This window comes from Gavia stellata, chromosome Z, assembly GCF_030936135.1.
Source record: "Gavia stellata isolate bGavSte3 chromosome Z, bGavSte3.hap2, whole genome shotgun sequence".
NCBI lineage: Eukaryota > Metazoa > Chordata > Aves > Gaviiformes > Gaviidae > Gavia > Gavia stellata.
In genome coordinates this window covers 20,390,048-20,410,750 of record NC_082637.1, presented here as the reverse complement: position 1 = coordinate 20,410,750, position 20,703 = coordinate 20,390,048, and the positions used below count along the sequence as shown (strand labels likewise).

At 38.3% G+C, this 20,703-nt stretch overlaps 1 protein-coding gene across 2 annotated transcripts in view; it reads left to right on the top strand.

Annotated features, from left to right (window-relative positions):
• The window catches only part of PLPP1 (phospholipid phosphatase 1), a 69,986-nt gene that overhangs the window by 28,167 nt on the left and 21,116 nt on the right, over positions 1 to 20,703 (top strand). Inside the window, exons 2-3 of one of the 2 annotated variants that reach the window (XM_059833240.1) lie at positions 3,311 to 3,462; positions 6,871 to 7,151. In XM_059833240.1, coding sequence (XP_059689223.1) covers positions 3,311 to 3,462; positions 6,871 to 7,151 — 433 coding nt within the window. The remainder of the gene's footprint in view (positions 1 to 3,310; positions 3,463 to 6,870; positions 7,152 to 20,703) is intronic. The other variant, XM_059833239.1, reaches the window with a different exon arrangement.

Below are 20,703 nucleotides of genomic sequence, written 5' to 3'. Positions count from 1 at the left end.
GAACAAAACCCCTAAGTATTGTTAGAAGTTTTTCTTAATGGCTTCACTTGAGAGAAACTGTAGGAGTTGCTACCCCTCTGGTTTGACTTCTACTTTTCTCCTCTCTCCTGCCACCCAATAGTGAAGCCAATACATGTGTGTTTAAAAGAAGTAAATTAAACCTGCTGTATGGAGCATGTTCTGAAGGAGTAGATATTGACATTGGAGAGTACTTCAACCAAAAAGACATCAAAAGCCAGTACTGGCATGTTTTTTCAGGCTAATAACTGCCTTGGATTGAGCAAAAGGTAATCTACAAATGTTGTAGTTCTGTGACTTTAGTTTTCAGTTTAACATTAGCAAAGTGGAATTGGTTTCAGATAGAGTAAAAGAGGTGGAAAAAGTTATGAAAGAGAAGGCACTTTAATAACTTTAGCTGGTTCTTACTGCTCAAAAAGCAAAACAAAAACAAACTTTGAGTTGTTTGGTATTTTGTTTGTGTGATCTTGATACAGGAAGGTGCTGCAAGCAATTACAGACTAATTACATCATAATCTCAGTATTGCTGAAGAGTGAGCACACATTTCAGGCAGCTTCTCCTTGCATGGAAAAGCACACATCATCACTGCATGGGGGACCTCATTCTCATGATCCACATACCATTGCTTTCCATTTCTGACTTAGTAGCAGATAATTACAATTTAAAAAAATGCCAGAAACACCTGAATAACCCCAGCACTCTGAAAATTTTATCTCCCACCTTGAGAAGCTGAAACAGTCAGGTGTTGGTTGGAGGAAGTGAGGAGTAAGCCACCATGACATTATTATTCATGGAGCAGGTCTTCAAAAAGGGTGATGCAGAGCTGGTGATGTGATGTCAGTGACACCACCTAACTATGATTGCAAGTATTTGTGGCAGTGTGATGAAGCTGTGATAAGGTTTTTCTAGGCTGAACTTAATTTTGTGAGCAACTGCTTTACCATGATGATTAAAACTAGTAAACCTAGAAATAATCAAGAGACTCTTATTTCTGTATGTGTCATTCTCTAATTCTGGAGATCTAAAAAATACACTTCTCTCAAATATACAGTCTTGAATCTTGGAAACACACTACGGCATTATATAGATCAGTCACCTTCCCTCATCATGATGGCACACTGCTTCTGCCTCTTCCCTTGCATGTTAGCTAAATATTAAACAACTGATGATATATTGTGACATGCTGTCACAATACCAACACAAGGAGGGGGGCAGAAATGAGGTCTGGGCTGCAGGGTTTTTTAAAACCCTGCTACTCTTACTATTACGAGAAAGGGAAAGGGATTTTTTTTTTCCTGGTAGGGAAAGGCTATGTTTTTGCACTGTACTGCAGAGTCCAGCTCCAGGGCTCTGTGCTGGCTAGTGTCTGAATGGCTCAGTGTTTTGGTGAGGCTCTGGCTTGGCTCGTAGCCCGTCCTACTGTCCTTCTGCTTTGTTGGTGTGCTTGGACAGCTTCCAGAGCTAGGTCAGTTGTAGTCCCACAGGCGTGGAACTGGAAATAACCTTCTTCACAATGACAGTGGTTTTTTCTGCCAGTTTCAGAGGGGAGGTTTTGCATGCAATTGATTTGTATGTTACAGTACAGAAGATACTTGATTCTTTGCTTTGGGCTTAGCTGGAATACACGGGCACTATGATAGGCCCGTGACTGCTTGGTTGTGGAACAAAGCTGTGTGTCATTCATCAGAGATCACTTCAAGGAAATTTTCACCTTATGAGCCATTAGTTTGTTACTTGTTCTTCTGTGTCTGTTTTCAAACTGAAGCATTCTTTTAAGCAGTCACCTTATGGTGTGAAGAACAAAATCGATAGCAAATCATTGGTGAAACAACAGTATGTCTCATTCATGGTGAGCCCAGGACTCAGGCTTAGTTTTGAGGACTTTAATGGATTTGAGGTTAAAGGGGGAAGAGGGTTGAAAAAGATCCTAGGTATTTTTCTTTTTTTTCTTGTAAATCCTGTCTGTGTAACTTATCTTCCCTAAGTGTTCTTTTACCTTAGTTGGTATTTTTTTATCCTTTCTTCTTCTCCTGTTCTTTCTATGTTTACTCTTTGTACACGCTTACTTGGGGCTAGCTGTGTATATGGAAAGGAAGAGGTGGGCTATGCCTTGACACACAGGTCCTGAGGAGAGAACTGAGACTACAGCAACATCTTTCTCTGGCAGGAAGGAAGGAGACTGGTTTTCATCCTTCTGATACCCTCCTTACTGGTAGATTACGAGTGTCTCCCCCCAGATGATTTTTGTTGTCTAACTCTAAATTGCTATGCATTTTATGTGCAATACTGCCGAATTTTGAGCACAAAATCAAGGGCTTTTAAGCACTTTAATGCCACTGGTCTGTACATCCCTAAGTTAAAGATTATTTATTGTTTTGTTGAACATTCTTGGTAGTCCCCCACTTCTTTTTTCCATACAGACATTTCTTTCTGAGGGTGTTCATCCCTGTACACAAATAGATTGTGCAGATGCTCTATGTGTGTCAAGAATGGAGGAGTGGGGTTTAAAAATGTGATTCTGTTATTTTGTAGTAATTTGTATCCTATTTTGAGCTTTTTTAGAAACTTTGCTGTTCAAAGGACTAGCGTTGCAGGTCTCTTGAGGTGCAATAGTACAAAGCATTGTGTGCTTTAATCTTGTGTTCTACTGAGTTTAGGATGAGCCAAAGGCTTCCTCTTTTGTGGAAGAGAGGGGAATAAAATTTTCATGCTCTGAGGTTGTAGGGCTTGTGCAGTGACCACATTGTTCCAGGGAACTATCCAGTGTGTGTGGAAGTGAGGAGATTGCATGCATGTGTATTTTCCTTTTTTCCATATCTCTTGCTGAAAACTCCCTTTGCACTTGCACTCCCTGTGAAGCACCCCTTTTCTGCTTTCATGAAATGCAAATTATGCTCTTCTGACTTGTAAAGCTGTCCAGAGAAGGTATAATGGGGCAATTGTTGTTCACTGGAATATAAAGGAATAGTCAATAATTGTGGCAGTAGCAGCAGATTGAACAACTCGGTGGTTGTCACTGAACTGTTTACTCAATCATGGTTTTGGCATGCTTCCATACCTTTGCCACAAATGCAAAGGTGAGAGGAATCCTGTCCTGCTCTCTCCTTCATTCATTAGCCCTTCCTGGGAGCTGCAAAGACAAAGCAGTAGTCACTGGTCAAAGGAAGTGCATAACCTTCCACCTTGCTGCATGCCCGTTGCTCTTCATGCCCTTCTCTTTGGAAATGCGGGGGTATAATCACCAGAGTTTGTGTTGCTTTTGTAATGTATTTTTTTGTTCCTTTTTGCTAGCTGGCTTGCCTTTTGCAATTCTCAATTCAAGACGTATCCCCTTCCAGAGAGGAGTTTTCTGTAGTGATGAATCCATCCGGTATCCATACAAAGAGGACACCATTTCTTATAAGTTGTTAGCAGGAATAATTATTCCTTTCAGTATAATTGTTGTAAGTTAAACTTTTCTTCATTGCATTTGATTTCAGTGGGGGTGGGGAAGAGGGAGGAGGGGTAATCTGTTGATACAGACTTCTAAAACTGTATTCTATAAGATTTCTTGACTTTAAAATAATGTCCTTAGACCAGGTGCAGTAGAAACGGTGTTCTGACAAGAATAACTAAAAGCTTTTCTTGAATTGAGGTCAAACAACTAGAATTACAGAACAGGGAAGAATCCCTTAGAACTACTGTGGCTTAATTCTATAGCCTGAGAGATAAAAACTTCCTCCCTTACTGTATCAGTTAAGAATAACATTAATGTTTTTTAAATTACTATCTCAAGCTTTTCTATTTTGAGAGCTACTACTTTCAGAACGAGTTTGCATGACCTATTAAGTAAGCATTTTTCTGTCAGAGAGTCATTGGAAATACTTCTGTGTGTGGAAGTGTAACAACAGGTGGTCAGTTCTTTAATAGAAAAATATTATGGCTTCCAATCAGAACTTATCAAAAGCATAACTAGAATAAAAAGAATAAGTAGCCAGGGAGTTTTTCCCTGGATATTTCCCCAAAGGTCAGGATAAAACACTGGGCCTACTTGTGTTCGAGTTAATGCTAGGGCTTGCTTTCATGCTGCACCTAACCTGGTTGAAAACAGAGTGCTGTTCTCCTTCCTTCCTCTTCACACCAGATCAGTGAGGTGGAGAGCTTGCCTCTGCAACTGCCAGTCTGGGATGTCCCTCTTTGACCACAGCTCCTAGCTCAGTTGAACTGGCTCAAGCATGTAGTGACTCTGTATCCTTAAGATATAATTACATGCTGTCAGCTGAGCTAACCTAATAGCTTACTGTGGACAAAAGACGAGGTTGCACTATTACCCTATCTCTTGCCACCTGTGGTGGCTTGTCTGAACCAGGATAAGCTAGTGAAATTCCTTAACCTGGCAGAAAACAGCAGCTTTCTTTGAGCTAGGTTGAATGAAATGGCTTCTGGAAGAGCACAATATCAGTGCTGGGGCAAAAAGTGGTGGGGGCATCTCCTTGGGCATGGACAGATGGAGAGCTGGACCTCATCAGTTAACCATTTAGTGTCCTAAGTCTCGTGGGACTGTATTTCAGTTCCAACAATGTCCCTTCAACAGGGGCTTCAAGATCCCTATCCAGATATGCTAAGAAGCTTCAGACTCCACTCATGGCTCTGTGTTGGGTTATGTCCAGGCTCATCAAAACTATACTTTGAGCAGAGTTAAAACTCTTCTTTGCCAAATAAGATTTTCTTAATATTTATCCAAGTATATTTTAGGAATCAAAGCTGGAAAAGGAGCAGCTAAATGTAAATCTCAGTGTTGGCCAGCTGTTTCTCTGGGCTAATGGGGTAAAATAAGGAGGGATATTATGGCAATCTAACTCTTTCTTGCATAAGGACTTAATGGATTTTAATCTAGATTCCAACATAAAGGTTGACTTGTAGCTTATGTTTGCTCTTGAGTGGAATTTTTTTTCATAACTGTAGAAATGTGGGGCTGGGAATCAAAACTGACTTGTCCAGTTTTCCTTTTCTTCAAAAAACTGCTTCAAAAATTTACAGAAATATTTCTGGAGCGGATAAAACTTTTTTGGTTTTTGTCTGTTCCATTATCTGGCAGGTGGTTTATACTAAAAGATCCTGACTTTTAAGATGGGACTATTTTTTCACCCTGTAACTACTGTTGGTAGTCAATATTATCTAAGAGTGGCAGTACTTGGTCACAACTGAAGTCCATCTAGCTTGTTACCTCATTTCTAGCAGTGGTTAAAACAGATGAATGAGGAAGAACGTAAGAATAGAGCAAGCAAAGATTGATGTTCTGCCCTCACTACTTTGCTACCAGCCATTTGCGCTCAGGGACTTCCTGAGGCAGAAAAGGCCTCAGTGAATATAGTAATTCTTAATGGATGTATTTTCTTTGAATTTATCCAATCTCTATAAGAACTTGTATGAACATTTAGCTAACAAAGTTACCTTTGTAATGTCAGGGGCCATCTTTTAGTTGTGAAATCAGGCTTTTCCGTCAAGATTGCTTTAAAGTCAGATGGTAAAAGGAAGTGTTGGTGTCCTTTACTCAATGCTCAGTCAGATTATTCAAGATGAATATTTTTTGATATCTGCGTCCAGTGAAGTAGCTGCATTGACATCATCTAATTTTTTGTCACCTCAACTGAGATAAGTGACCTTCTTGCATGTTTTGCAGCAGTTATCTTTAAGAGGGATTCTTTATTTACCAATCATGGCTGTGATATTTCTGCTCAACTGTCTTCATTATGAGATTACTCTCTAGGTTAGGTAGATTCTGTGTAAGAGCTTACCAACATCTTCTTTACTGAAAATTTTCTCAGCTTTAGTCCATGTTCTGGTGTTTCTCTGCTTCAGTCCGTGTTTCGGTATGGTGCAGAGTGTAAAACTTCAGTGTCACGCATCTGATGGGATTGTCTGTTTGCCTTAATGTACAAAGTTGCTGACAGCTACTTTGTCTGCCCAGATGTCAGAGTGTTTTATAACAGCTTCATTCACCAAAGCTCTGCTTTGCTGGGATCCTGGACTTGTCACTCTCCAGTGACAGATGGAGCCATCATTTAATCTTTATAGGATTCTTGAAGGTCACTTATGCATAGATGCATACAGTCTTCCACCCATCTGATCATCTGTATGAGTCGAGCCTTTCTGTACAAAATGGGACCGTCTGGTTCAATATCCAACCTGTCTGGGGTGAAGTTTTGTACTTGGTTTAAGGACAAACTTTACTTTCTGCAAAAGATAAAGTTGCAGGAAAACAAAATTAAATCTGCTTTCCTGTCAACACTTGATGCACACTTGATGCATATACCTTGGACATGCAGGGTGAAAATTCCTTGGAAGGACCTCAGTAATGCTTATTTTTCCCTACTTTCATTAGTATTCTTTCTCCCCCAAAGATTTAATTTTCCTGAGGCCTTTCACATCCAGAAATGACATCTAGACCCTTCAGAATAGTCTCCGGCTTCACAACAAACCTAACAACTTTATGATGAAATAGAGAAATTAGCTGAAGACAACAAAATGTAGAATAAAATGTAACACTGGAGAAAATGTTTCTAATTGGGTCCATGCCAAGTAATATGAATAAATGTTACTTTGAGACAGCCTTGTTTTAATGAATATTCTGAAAATCAGTAACATAAAGTTCAACATGAAGCAGGGTAAGGTAAAAGGTTTTTTCTTCTACATAAAAGTGTTTAAAGTCTGGGCATCGTTGCTGCTGACTCTTGGAAAATGTAAATTTGCAACTTAATGTTTATAAAAAGATAAGTTTCTGAAACTACATGTCTGAGTATTAACAATGGAGTAATAGCTTTCTTTAAGCGATTACCTTTTTTTAACTGTTGTCCTTATTTCTCTTTCAGATAATCCTGGGAGAGACTCTGTCTGTCTTTTATAATCATTTGCACTCAAATTCATTTGTCAGAAATAACTACATAGCCACTATTTACAAAGCCATTGGAACCTTCATTTTTGGAGCAGCTGCTAGCCAGTCGTTGACAGACATTGCCAAGTACTCCATAGGCAGACTGCGTCCTCACTTCCTTGCTGTGTGCCAGCCTGACTGGACACGAATCAACTGCAGTCTAGGTTACATTGAGAACTTCTCTTGTCAAGGAGACAAAGCAAAAATCAATGAGGGAAGGTGAGTCTGAATAACCTCATATACCTGGTTGTAAGACCTGTTTCTTCTTAACTTGCGACAATGAGTTTGGTATCACTACTGCATTTTTTGTGCTTCTCCTAGAATCCTAGAATGAAGTTTAAAATTCATTACAGGAAATTCAAGCCCTGACTAGACACTGGGATTTTTTTCTAATGTGTGGAAATTTGTTTTATTCATGTACAGAAGAATGCATAAATTATTGTGTATTCATTTCTGCTTTTTTAAAAAAATGTGGGTGATGTTCAGTTTTGATTGGTTTCTGTTTATATTTTTCTAAAATGTCTGCACATCCCAATGAAGAGACGAATTTGAAATCTGCCTTCAAAACTGGATGTGGAATAGCAAGGAAAACAGTTCAGATTTAGAATGAAAGCAAATAAAAAGTGGATTTATCCATATAAAAATATAGAGGACTGTTAAAAGAATCACTCTACTCAGTTTTCTCATTTATTAGGGATTTCATTACCTTAAATACTTACCTGCCCCTTCAATTGCAGCAAGATAACAGGGAAACAAAAATGAAGCCTCTGACATGTTGGAGTTTTGTCACTGTGTTATAAACCACAGTGTTTGCATGCTATTGGAAATATTAAAGTAAGTTCAGAATAATTTCTGGTATCAGAGTTGCTTGAGCTCCCTGGAAGCTTAGGTTTAGAGAAACTCCTAGCCATTCTTTTTTGAGAAGACCTATATACCCTCTTAGTTAGAGCTTTCCTTTGTGTGTGTAGCTCTTAAATACATGTGTGTAGGTTTTTCTCACTGTCCTCTGTGCTCATTTGCTCTTCTAGTATGTGTCCCCTATGGATCTTCCAGTAGCATGCATGAGCATCTTCTTCAGTAGCCACAGGAAAACGTTGCATATGGATTGGTGGGGGACCAGGTCCAGCTCTAAGTCATGCACAGCAGCTGTTCAAAGGTGCTAGGAGCAGTTTGTATTTTGAATGGCTGTTGCTAGTAGAGCAGCAAGTGCATGATGATAGATAGGCAGCATGGCAGATAATCATAAAATGAGCAGAACTTAATGCAGGTAGTAAATAGACAAATTGGAGTTTGTTTTCTGAGAGATAAAAGTAGAGGAGTGTGCTTCATGTGCAGCTTTTTTGTATTACTAGTGCCCATAATTGGTGTTATTCTTTTATTTACTGATTCTAAGCTATTCCAGACACTGATGACTGGATGGACTTGCCTTGCCTGTGAGTAGCCCTTTAGAGTCAGAATATCCACTAGCAAGGTATAATTTTTATTTCTGTTCCAGGAAATATGTGATACTCTTCAGAAGACTTATAATGATCACTTTCTAGATGACTGTCAACTTCAGTCTGGAAAAAGGCAGGGTAAACAAAGGAGGATTTTAATGAAAATGTAGAAAACAGAATTTCTAAACAGCATGTCTGTGAGACTTTTAAATGTTAATGGCTTTTCAAAGATCTGACTTGTAGTAGAACAATGTTAATAATTGAAATAAAGGAGATGCTACCTCCCCCAAGATAACAAATTGTCTTGGTATCTTGTCAGCTTTGCAAATTTTAGTGTGGTGAGTTAGCAGAAGTAATTGACAGAAACTAACTCTTTAGAGTTTAAAAGAAAAAAAAATGGTAACTTATAACACAAAGGGGGGAAATACAGATTTTGTTGTATATTGCATTGTGGCGGGCATAAAATGTTTTGACTTTTTTGCTTCAACTCACTAAAAGTGGTATTTACTTTTATTGTTCTACTACTATGTGAACAGATACATGTCTAAGTTTCAAATGGAATGAGTCTTTTAAACAAAATTGCATATCCTCAGGTGCTTTGTGAAATAATTGCATGGCTGTTAGCATGAAACTGTGGGGTCAAAATTCAACTTGGGCATAGCTCTGAGTCTTCAGTTGAGACTTTTCTGCAGGAATATAAAACCGCTTCTCAAATGTAAAGAGGGAAAAGGAGAAAATTTGAGTTGATTGTAATGACTAAAATGGTCCCAAAATAAAATTTTCTGGGGTTTGGGGATGCTGAAAAACAGAGTTAGCTTATCCTCAAACAAGGAAACAGATTTTTGTTGTATGAGAATAACATGGGGGAACAATGGTATAGTGATCACTTAGCTTTCGTTCTTCCCTGTGCAACTAGTGCTTTGAAATCTTAGGCTTCCATATTGGAAGCAAGACTTGTCTGTCATGTCTTAAATGATGAGCTGTTAGGTTTGTATTCCCAGCTACTGTTTTGTTCTCTTTTTCTGTTGTCCCTATTGCTCCCTAGAAAACGATGTAAGTGGGGTCTCCTTTTTGGTCAAAGCTTGCCTTGAAGTGATGCCTTCAGCGTGAGGTCACCTGTGGTGCTTCTGCTCTCAGCTGAGGCTTTTCCATGCACAGGAAGCTGGAAACAAAAAGTAAGTTAGCGAGTGGTCAAAAGAAGGGAAGATTAAAGTGAGCACTGTCCTGTACAGGTGAATGTCAGTGATGCAGTGACCCAGTAAATCATTATGGGTTTTTTATGAAAATTGGGCCCTACATCTGAAAGGGTGGTTTCAATGATCTTAGGTCATGTGCCTACATACCTTACAGTTAATAAGCCATTAAGAGGAGGGAGTTTGATTGCAGTGAGTTTTGCAGGAAGTTGGAGGAGGTCGGTAAGCTCTCAAACTGTAACCTAGAGATGAATTTCTGGATCAGTTGGACAAAATTTATTAGCAGTAAACTTATTACTATCTACCATAATTTGCGTAAAATAAATACAGAGGTAGAAAGAATGAAGGCAGGACAGTCATAGTGTTGCATACAAAGTCATATGTTCTGAATTTAACCTATTATTCCTGTGTAGTAGTAGGACTTGAGGTTGGTTTTGAACATTTTTAGATATTCATGCTCAGTTATGCAGTCAAAAAGACAAATGTAATCTTTGTTTACTGTTTCTTAATTCCTAGCAGGAAAACAATGCTTCCAGTGTAAAAATCCATTGTGTGCTTCCACTATGCGTATTGTACTCTTATGTTTTGTTCTCTCCTCCCTTCTCATCCCTTTTCATCATTTTATACTTATTGAAACTGTAAAACAGTTTTGGTGTGCAGCATCCTGGAGTAGGTCAGAGCTCTTGAGGTGAAACAGTAAGTGGGTGTGTGTTGAAGAGATAGCTGTAAGATGGAAGTCTCTAAAGGATACTTTAGAAGTGGTACAGAAGTTAGGTAATGAACAATTGTTCCCATTTCCTCCTAACAGTAAAACTGGAAGGTGAAACCTTTGAAGTAGTTTCTTATTTTCATTTTTTCCCACATGATGATTAAGAGGATGAAGTACGCTGTGGAACTCTTTTCAGTGCTGGGATGTGTAAGTTTATAGGAGGGTTCAAAAAAACATTTGAACAAACTTCTAGAAGAGTAGACCCCAGAAAGCAACCTATGTCTCTGGAAGCCTGTAAGTTATGGTGGGAGGCTAAGAGTGTTTTAGGCAAGCATCGTCGCATATTTTGTTCCAGTACTGTTTTATGCAAATCTTATGTTTGCAACTCTTTGCATATGTCTGCTGTGTTATAGCGGGGGAAAAAGAATCATTAGTCTTTATTGTTCATCAGTAAGAGCAATGTTAAAATACATGCTAAAATACGTATGTGCTTTATCATGAATATAAACCAATGGACTTAACGCTTGATTGTCTAAATTAATAAATTGCCTTTTGGGTTTTGGTTAGTTTCAATAAGGTTTTACTTTCTAACCTGAGCTTGCTAAGCTAATTTTTGCTGACTTAAGTATCTTTTTTGCTCTGTATCATGCTGAAAACAGAGTCCTTTTCAGTTTTAAATAGCTTAGGTTCTCCCTGACAACTTTTATAGTATGTTTGCACGTTTGGTACTACTGGTGGTTAAACTAAGCTGAGGATCACAATCACAGTGGTGTGCTTAGTAAATCTCATTCATATTTGTTGGAAGATGCATGTAAGAATTGGCATATATTACTTGAAAGTATGTAGCACTTGTAGGTCTATAAAATATGCATGGAAAACACTAGTTATATTTTTTTTTCCCAAAAATTTGCAAATTGCTAGTTAAATTAAATATTAGCATTAGAAACTGTGTACTTTTCTTCTGTGACTCTTTGTAAGACAACCCTTCTTCAGGCAGTGTTTGGCGTTTAATTTAAGCTAGACACAGAAGCTTGGTATGAGCTACTTCATAGAAGTTTTCTGAGGCTGAATGACTTATACTCAATAAGGGTGCTTGACCTCTGAAGGTGATATTTCCTTTGAGTATCAAAACAGCAAATTTCTCCTTAAAGCACATAACACACTTAAGTAAGATATGTATTTTTAAAATGTAGTTGCACTGGGCAGAAGGGTACAGAACTTCTTATCGTGTAGTTTCTTTACTGGGAGACAGAAACTGGCTTGTTTTAGGGTTTTGGAAAAGTAAGTTTGATATGCAAGCGCAAGTTTTAGTGACTATGAATGAAGAGAGATCAAAGCCAAGGAGTCCTCCTGTCACTGGTGCTAGCAGTTAGCATGTCACTTTTAGTACACCAGTGTATATTTAAATGATACTGGATTGCCTTTTAAGGTGCTTTCTTTAGCACCTCTAAAGATAATGATTTGCCAAATGGCTGTTTCCTTTTTCAAATCAGCAATGCATGGGTCAGTAAAATAGGTAGGTTTAACCCTGATTGAGTGGGGATGTGAGTGAGCAATCTCCACTAATTTCTGATCTCTTTAGTTTTTGCATCTCCCATTCTTGTTCAATTCTTCCTTCTCTCTTGGCTTGCTACTGCTTAACTTTGCCTGGCTTTGAGTTGGTTGGCAAGATACACAAATTCCTCAAAGAGAAGTAGGCAAAGAGAACACCGAAAGGGCAGATGATGACTTCTCCATTCCTTATTGGTAGCTAAGGCATACTTCCCAAACCTGTCTGCTCTAGCCAATCTATGGCAGATTGTTTGTGCATCCTGTTTGTTAGCTTTCTTGCATCCAAAAGAGTTACTAGAAACCACACATGTTCAGCAGCAGAGCTGTGAATTAGTATTTTACTGTTCCTCTAGTGAGTGTACTTTGCTGTAGTTGCTGGTTGTCTGAAATGACAGTAAACAGTGAAGCTTGAACGTCTAGTAGAGTAGAAGTAGAACATCGAGAGCTTCTATTTTCCTCTAGTATATGAACTGTGGGATAAGTCTTCAACACTCTCAAAAAAGCCTTTATTTTTAGTGTATCTTAACACTTGATCGGTCTGGAAAAATTCTTTTAGGCCTCTGGTAGAGGGGAAAAAAGGCAACTTTAAAAGCTATTTGTTTAGTTACACTTCAATGTATTGTATTTCAGGACTTCAAGATGGTGATGGAGTGCCTTCTAAATGTATTGTTAGACTGTACTAATATATTGTGTGGCGATGTTAACTAGTTGCTCCCAACTCATTTTTGGCAGTCAGGGGTTACTAATTCTACCTTCATTGCCTTTGTGCATACAAGCGTTTGTAATCCCTGGGTAGCAGGATCTGGAATCCAGGAGACATGCTTGACAAGGCCAGCCTGAACCTGGAAAAGGTCAGTTTCAACTGTGTCTGTAAACTTGGAGTGTCATCTTAAGCAGAGAATGGGTATTTCTTTATTGCTTGTAAAATCCAATCTCAAAGACAGTAAATGTGGCTCAAATAAAGGCTCTGTCAATATTTTTTTGAGGAGAATGGGAACTTAGGCACAGTGATAGGTTTTTCTTTCCAGTTTTATAAAATTCTTGCTTCAAGCGGGTAAAAACTAAAAAAAAAAAAAAAAACCAAAACAAAACCAAACCCAAGCCCCCTAACAAAAAACACCCCAAACTGAACAAAAACTCCCCCAAAACAGCAAAAAAGATCCCCCCGCAAACCAAGCTTCTGGTATTGAAGAGTTGTGTGTAATTGAAAGAACATTTCAGTGAGTCTTTTTTAATTCTCAAACAATGTAGTAGGTGCTATATACAGCTTAAAGTATTTTTAAAACTTAATTTAGGATTGTGCTGTCACTTTCCTATATATATCTCACGTTATAAACTTGGCAGCACAAACAGCACATTAAAGCCTTGTGTAAAGGTCAGGTGTATTGAATCTGATACTATTTAAACTTACATTTTATCCACAAAATGTGAAAAATAAATGTTGTAGCATGAGGTACGTAGTATTATTACGCAGAATATGCTGAATAATTTAACAGAGACAATAATATACTAGGGTGGAAGTAAATAAATTATAGTTACTGCTGGTGTCTTCCCAGGACTTCAAAACTTTAAAGCATACTTCCTTAAATTTTCTGGTTTTAGAATCAGTTCCTGCATTAATAATGTAGGAAAAAAGTAGGTTTGTAATATCAGTACTCAATAAGGAATGTGAAACACAACTGTTGCTAATGCTGTGTTGAACTTACAACCTTTAAAAGCGAAAGGCTTTTAATTAATGTGTTCCTCTTCTTACATGTTCAGTGTACCTGATTTGCTTGTTGTGCCATAGTGGTTACAAAAGTCTCTGAAACAGAAACTAATTGGGACCAATCAATTTAGTGGATAAAAGTTTAAGAATAATTTCAGATACCTGGCAATTGGGTTATGAAGTCATCCTTCATAGTTTTGGATTAACAGGAATCTGTATTTTTAATACCGAATTTCAGGATGATTGTCACCTGCAGATGATGGTGAAAACTATTTTTAAAAAACCTTTCTAAAGTGTCACCAGAAAGTATTGAAACATTTCAGAAAATAAACATGCTGGCTTCTATTAAAAGCTAATGTTTTCTACCCTTTTGAGTGTACCTTACAGATCTCTTAAAATTCTGAATCTTTGTCTTCTGAAATTTTCATTGAACTTTTTCTTACTGCTGAATTTATTTCTTCCCTCCCAGTATTGTTAATGTCCACATCACCTTGAAGACTGTGCAGGCCTTGTTACAATGTCTAACAAGAATGGCTTTCATACTTTTGGTACGTGGCTGGATACTTAGGAAGTCTTTGTGTATATACAGGAGGGAACCTCTGGAGGTAATCTAGTCCAAACTCCTTCTTAAAGCGGAGGTAACTGTAGAATTTTGACAAAGCCCTGTGCATCCTGATTCATTAAAGAGCTCTGGAGGTGGAGATTCCACAGCCTGGTGGGAAAATCTATTCCTTCAGTCCTTCTTGCCCTTTTTCTAACCATCAGGGGGATGCCCTACCTCCTTAGCATGGCTTCTTAAAGATATCTTAACAGCCTCATCATGGCATCATCTACCTTCTTCAAGCACCACTGGATGCAAGCCATCCAGTCTCATGGACTTGCAAGTCCAGCTTTAAGTAATCATGATTAGATCTTCCTTGACTAGATAGTACCTCTCTCCTCTAAACTTTACTACTAGGCATGAAGACCTGGGAGGCTGAAAAGATCTTGTTGGAAAAGACTTCAAAACCTGAGGCAAAGAAGGTATCCAGTACCTTTAGCTTTTCTATTCCCTTTGTCACAGCGTAGCTCATACTGTTCAGTGGTGGGCCTGTGTTATCCATGTCTCTTTGTTTTGATGCTGACCTACCAGTTGAATACTTTCCCATTGCCGTTTGTATCCCTCACTAGCTCCAGCCTTGGCCTTCCTAATTCCTCCTCCGCATGCTTGGGTGATGCTTCAGTACTTGTCCTTCGTAGGCAATCTGTTTCTACCTCTCATGATTTTTTGTGTCTAAACTCAGTCAAATGTTGCTCACTGAATCAAGATGGCCTCTTGTTATTCCAGCTTGTTTTCTTCCACAAGGGGATGGAATGTCTTTGCTCTGAGGAGGTTGTCCCTGAAATCCTACCATCTCATGGTTACTGCAATCAAGGCTGTTGCTGAGATGTCCAACTAGTTTGTCTTTGCTCCTGAGTAACAGATTAGCACAGAGTAATTTTCCTGTTAGGCCTGTCCAACAGCAGTGTCAAAAAAGAAAGCTGTTGAATTGCTTGCACCCCTGCCATGTTGCTCTTCCAGCAGGTTTTGAGGCAGCTGTATTTCCCTAGGAGAAACCTTTCTGGATATGAGATGCCTGAGTTCCTATGCCTCCAGTCTCTAGAAATTTTAATCTGTGCTTCAGTGTTAGAGATGCCCAGTCTAAGTAGTGTATTCTAACATATCTTGGGGTTGTCCCCCCCCTCCCTTTTGTGTACAATAATTACTAAGCCTGAAAGGAAGACTTAACAATTCTTTGTATTCTTCAGCCTTGGACAAGACTTGATCCCTGGCCTCCAAACATCTCCAAGTTTCTTCCTTGCTGAGCTTCTCTAATGACTTTGCATTTCCTTTTTATGCCTCTCCAGCTGTACCTTATGGTGAGTGATAAGGAGAAGAGTCAATATATGGTTTAATTTCTTGAACCCTTCAATTCACTAACTTCTACTCTGGAGCTTATTTATTGAGCTTTTATTCAAGGTGCAGATTTGGAGGTGTTCCAGTCTTCCTGTCTCTTAAAACATCTACCGTTGAGGTATTGTTGGCTTGTTTCTATTCTTCTATTGAGACATAGATATGGGGGCTTTTTGTCTTCATATATAAGATCTGCTCCAAACTGGATTTCATAAATGCCAGGTGTGTCCCTTTTGTTATGGAATTTTATTGTCCTTTTGGACTACAACTGAAAAATCTGGATTGAATTTCAAATCTGGGTAATTACTGGGTCCATCTTTTTTCAAAAAAAATAGTGATATTTAAAAGTCTTCATGAACGTAGTTCAAAACTTTCTTTCACATTTATGAAACAAATATTGCCACTAGTTCTATAACAAAGCAGTTTCAATGTTGTACAAGGAGACTGACTGTTCAGGTTTCTACTCCTGAAAGTAGAGGGGGCAGTATTCATTTAAGCAAAAAAAAAATGCATATAGCAAACACCTCACCCTCCACTTTTTTCATGCTCTTTAAAATGGAGAATGCAGAGGTATTACACACATACAGCAATGTTCTACAATCTTCAGGTAAACCAAGCAGCTTTTTTCATTCCAGGGATGTAAAATGCTTAATTATCATGCTGCTGTTACAAGACACGAAACAGTAGTAGATGGGAAGGCATGAGTATTACATGTTCTTCCTTGATTAGCACACTGCAAAACTGGGAGTAGAAAGTAGGGGTTCAGATCTTTTCTGGAGAAGGATGTGAGAGTATAAGTCTAAACAGGTTTTGACAGGTTAACCCTTTAAGCAAACAATTTCAGCTATGATAGAGGGTTTCTAACTAACCAATTAAGAGTGTGTGTATATTATGCATGTGCATATGTACCATGTCTTGTATAACCTCTGTTTCTGAGCAAGTAGAAGGTGGTGCAGGTGATCTGCAAATGAGTACTGACAGTGGATGTACTTGAAGTGGTTGCTTTAATTATCTTCTATAGTATATATTAAAAGGAATTTGCTGTTAAAACTTTTTGCAGCTGAAGCTTGAGTCACATTGTAAGTCAGTTCTGAGGACATGTTTTAATTTTTCAGAGCTTTAGAATCAAGTTAGAAAAAAAAAATTTTTTATTAATTGCTCCCAGAATCCATGTTTTCCCTTAACAGGACAGTTGTATACAAAGGAGGAGGAATGGAGCAATGCTATGGATATCCAGAAGATGAACTGGATGCCAGCATGTTCATTTAGGCTGCTAATGCCCTCTTGTAATCATGCTAAAATTGGCTGCAGTGTGCAGTACAGTTTGATTTATCCTATTGCTTTAACACTGGTTAAACTAATTCCCATCAGCACACAGTCTTGTACAGTGTCAAGTGTTATTTTTTTTTCTATGTGTAATAGTCCCAGCTGTGTGCTAAAGGGCTCTTCATCTACCTGCTCAGGCTTCATGAGTTTACTACAAACTTTTATTGGATGCAGTATTTATTGCATTTTAGCTGAGCAGTGCAGATTTGTCACAATAATGCAATCACTGACTTAAAAATATTTTTGTTAGATATCACTTTTTAGCTTTTTTTACTGAGTATGGATGTTGGTGGGACCTGAAAGTTCTGGGTTTGGAGGAACACTGAAAACATAGGGAGATCCAAGAAGTTGTCCTTTCTGTTTTATTTGTCAGCTCACTAAGCACATACACAAAAGTGAAACCTTTGAACCTGAAGTGGTAAATATTAAGCCATGTTGTACAAGTCTAGCTACTTTAGAGGCACTCTGTGCAGTCTGAACTCCGTTAGGCTCCAAAGCAGACTTTTGCAACTATCAGGGATGTGTACATGCGTGCAAAACACTTTGTCTGAAGTTGAGTTTAACTTCGGATAGTTGAAGGTCCCTAATTTCAGTCTGTCACTTTGTTCTGGTTTTGGTAACAGATAATGCAGCTGTAAAATTATGATTATGAAACGTAACTACTAGTGTACAGATTCCTATCACAACTCGGATGTTAGTAGGAAAAAACAGTTCCCTGCTTTGGTTGAGGTATTGCTCCCATGCTGACTGCACTCAAAACAAGCTGTGTGTAGTCTGCTATTGCAAACTCAAAATGTAATCTTCAAAGAAGTCTTTAGGAAGTTAGAGCTGACTGTTTTGACCTTGATAACTTCTTTCAACACAATTGCCAAGGTGGTGCCCTTTACCAATCATTTGCCAGGAATTTTATTTCAGCTTTGTTTAGAGCTCTTTTGTAGGTCGTGCTTATGCATGCCAGTGAGTACAGTTAAATAACTCAGAGCAGTTACCAGTAGCTAGGCACCCGTGCCAGACTGCTGGTATGGGGCTAACCTGCATAACTTTGTTTTGAAGTTCAACCAGACTTTTGAAACTCTTATGTAGTCTGTTGCATGTAAACCTTCAGAACTGTAACTGTGTTTAAAAACCCACAACTCAACTTCATACATTACTTACTGCAATTTTAATGAATACTTTTGTTTTCTTCTGTTTCATTAGACAGCCTTGCAATTGGTTTGCTTTGGCATTTTTAAACCTAAGCCAAGAGACTGGACACTTGCTTCAAGTTAAGCCATCTCTATTAAACAATCATTACTGTATTTTCCTCTCCTTCCCCCTCTCCCTGCCCCCCAGCTTGTCTCAGTACTGGAAGTATTTATATGAGGAAGCATTATTTTGCATTAAAATAACTTAGCTTACATGAAATGTTCTGATATTTTGTTTTGAAACTTAAAGCTTTGTCAAAAATCAAACTGCACTTAATCATTCAAGCATAACTAAATGGATTACTTATCTAATCCGGCAGTTTCTAACAGCATCATGAATCAGAAATCACTCTAAAGCTGCTACAGACTTACTAACTACATGTTTGCTGGGGGCATACTGGTATGTTGTGTAAAGCATTCTGATTGTTATGGAGCTTTTAACCTGGGAAGTGCTCTACAGTACCGAAATTTTTCTGTTCGGGAGTTTTCATCAGAGGTTAACTTAAGTTTTCACTTCTGAAAAGATACATGCAAAAAAAAAAAATCTAAAGGAGCTCGGATACAAAAGCAGTTGAAAGGGATGAATGGAAGGTCACGTGTACTATTATTCAGATGGTGCAACTTTCTCCATAAACACTGCTTCTCACCCTTCTGTCATTACTGTTATTTAACCTGTAACATGGATGATTTGGGAACACTACCAGTCCTAATGAAATTATTCACCACTTCTGAGAATTGGAGTTTAGTCAGGGCACCTACACGTAATTTTACGTGGACGAAAAAAGCTGAAATACGGTAGTGAATACGAGTCTTGAAATATTTAAATTTTAGAAGCTCCTGGGCTACAGTGGATGATGAAATGGGGCTGTACTTGATTTAGAAGCAAAAAGAGCTGCCTTTGCCATAGAAATTACCTGGCAGTAGGGAGAATAAAATCTGAAAGGTGAACATGCTGTAACCAATTGAGATGCAGTTCTGCAATCTGCATCATGCTTCTGATCTTAGATCTCCTTTGCCCTAATGTGAATTGGCCCTTCAAAGTGGTGATGGATAGCATTCATTTTCATAACTGAAAATAAAACTCTTCACCCTTTAACAGTTTTCAGAAAAAGCTGTTCTTCCAGTCTGTCTGTTATTTCAGTATCTTATAATGCTTAAGTTCATTAAAATTCAAAATTTCTAACTTGTGTTCAGCACACCATGAAAATTATTTGGAAACTAGCTATGGCTAATTAAGCCGGTAGATGCATCTTCTCATTCTTGGCAAAATTTCACTGATTTGCAAAGCTTATGTCCAAGTTAATACAAGAGAAGAGTCTCTTAAGGTAAAACTTTCAGCATGTGTATAACTGTATTGCTCAAACACTACTGTATGAACTGAAATCCCCTTAATGCTGATGGTTCTCCTGCTGTGTCCCTTCCTTTTTTTCCCTTCAAAGATTACAAAAATCTGTTGGGGGAAACACTAGCCAAATGCTTCATGCCCAAAGTGGTTTCTTAAAGAGGGAATAACAATCAAATCCCTGATTTAACAGGGATTATCTTTTTTGTTCTCATTCTTTATGTAAAATGATAATAACACTCCTGTGCGTCAGAACAGTATTATGTGGTTAACTTGTGCAGATATGTCAATGGAACAGAAGCCTGTAATCTGATGCACATGAGAGCAAACTATTAGTCTTGGAAATACTGGTTTGAGTCCCCCTTGCTGCTATTTTCACTTTTACCCTTTCCTGAGAGGGGATTACTAGGAAAGAGAAGTAAACAAAGTCCTGATTTCTTTTTTTCTGTTGGAGGAGGCTAACTACAAATGTAGTGGAAAGTTAAACTTTCCTTTTGTGTGTGTAGTTAAATTGAGTCACAAAGTCAAAACTGACGAAAGGCAACTTGCTTTGTACGTGGTTTTGCAGTGGCATGTGGAATGCCATTGCAGCATGGCAGTTGGTTGGACTTTGTAATACGACGTGTTCATGTGTGGTATGAATGCCTGGAGTTAGTAACTTCTTGCTCCCTAGATAAAACTTTGGAATATTTGGAAGTTCAAGATGCAGGTGGACTGCTGCTTATTTCAAAAGGAAAAAATAGTAGGGGGATGAGATTTTTTTTTTCCCCTTACTAGTTATCTTGCAGTTTATTCCTCTAGTAGGTGCTGGTACAAACTGCTGCTGACAGATGTGGAATAGCTAGCTAACTAGTCATTGCCCAATTAGATTGTTCCGTTTGTATGTAATACTTCTGCTTAAATAAACATAATTAACATGATATCTGCATACTTGGGATGTATTGTGAGAGATTTCTACAGTTCCCAGAGAGGAGGAAAAAGAACGTCCCACAAATTATGCCAGCATGAGGTTTTTGAGAAACTTCAAAATCTGGTCAACCTAGCAGTGAAGGCAAGCCTTGTAGTACTCATAAATGAGTAAAACCACTTCACATTTATCCTGAGCTTGGGAAAAGGTTACTATATATGCCTGTTTCTTGCACTGTCTGCAGGGCTTGTTTCAAAAGGGGGTGGTGGGGAAGGTGATTAGAAATTTGAAAAAGACGGCCTATTTCTTCCTAGAACCTGCTACATCTGTTTTATGTCAGTAGGATAAGGAGGGAACTTTTGTTTGTGTAAGATAAGGATGGGGTAAGATAGTCTGTAAAAGGAAAAATGATTAACTGCCTGCAAAAAAAGGCATACTTTCATGTGTATTAAGTGTTAGCATCGGCAAAGTTTTCTCGCTAT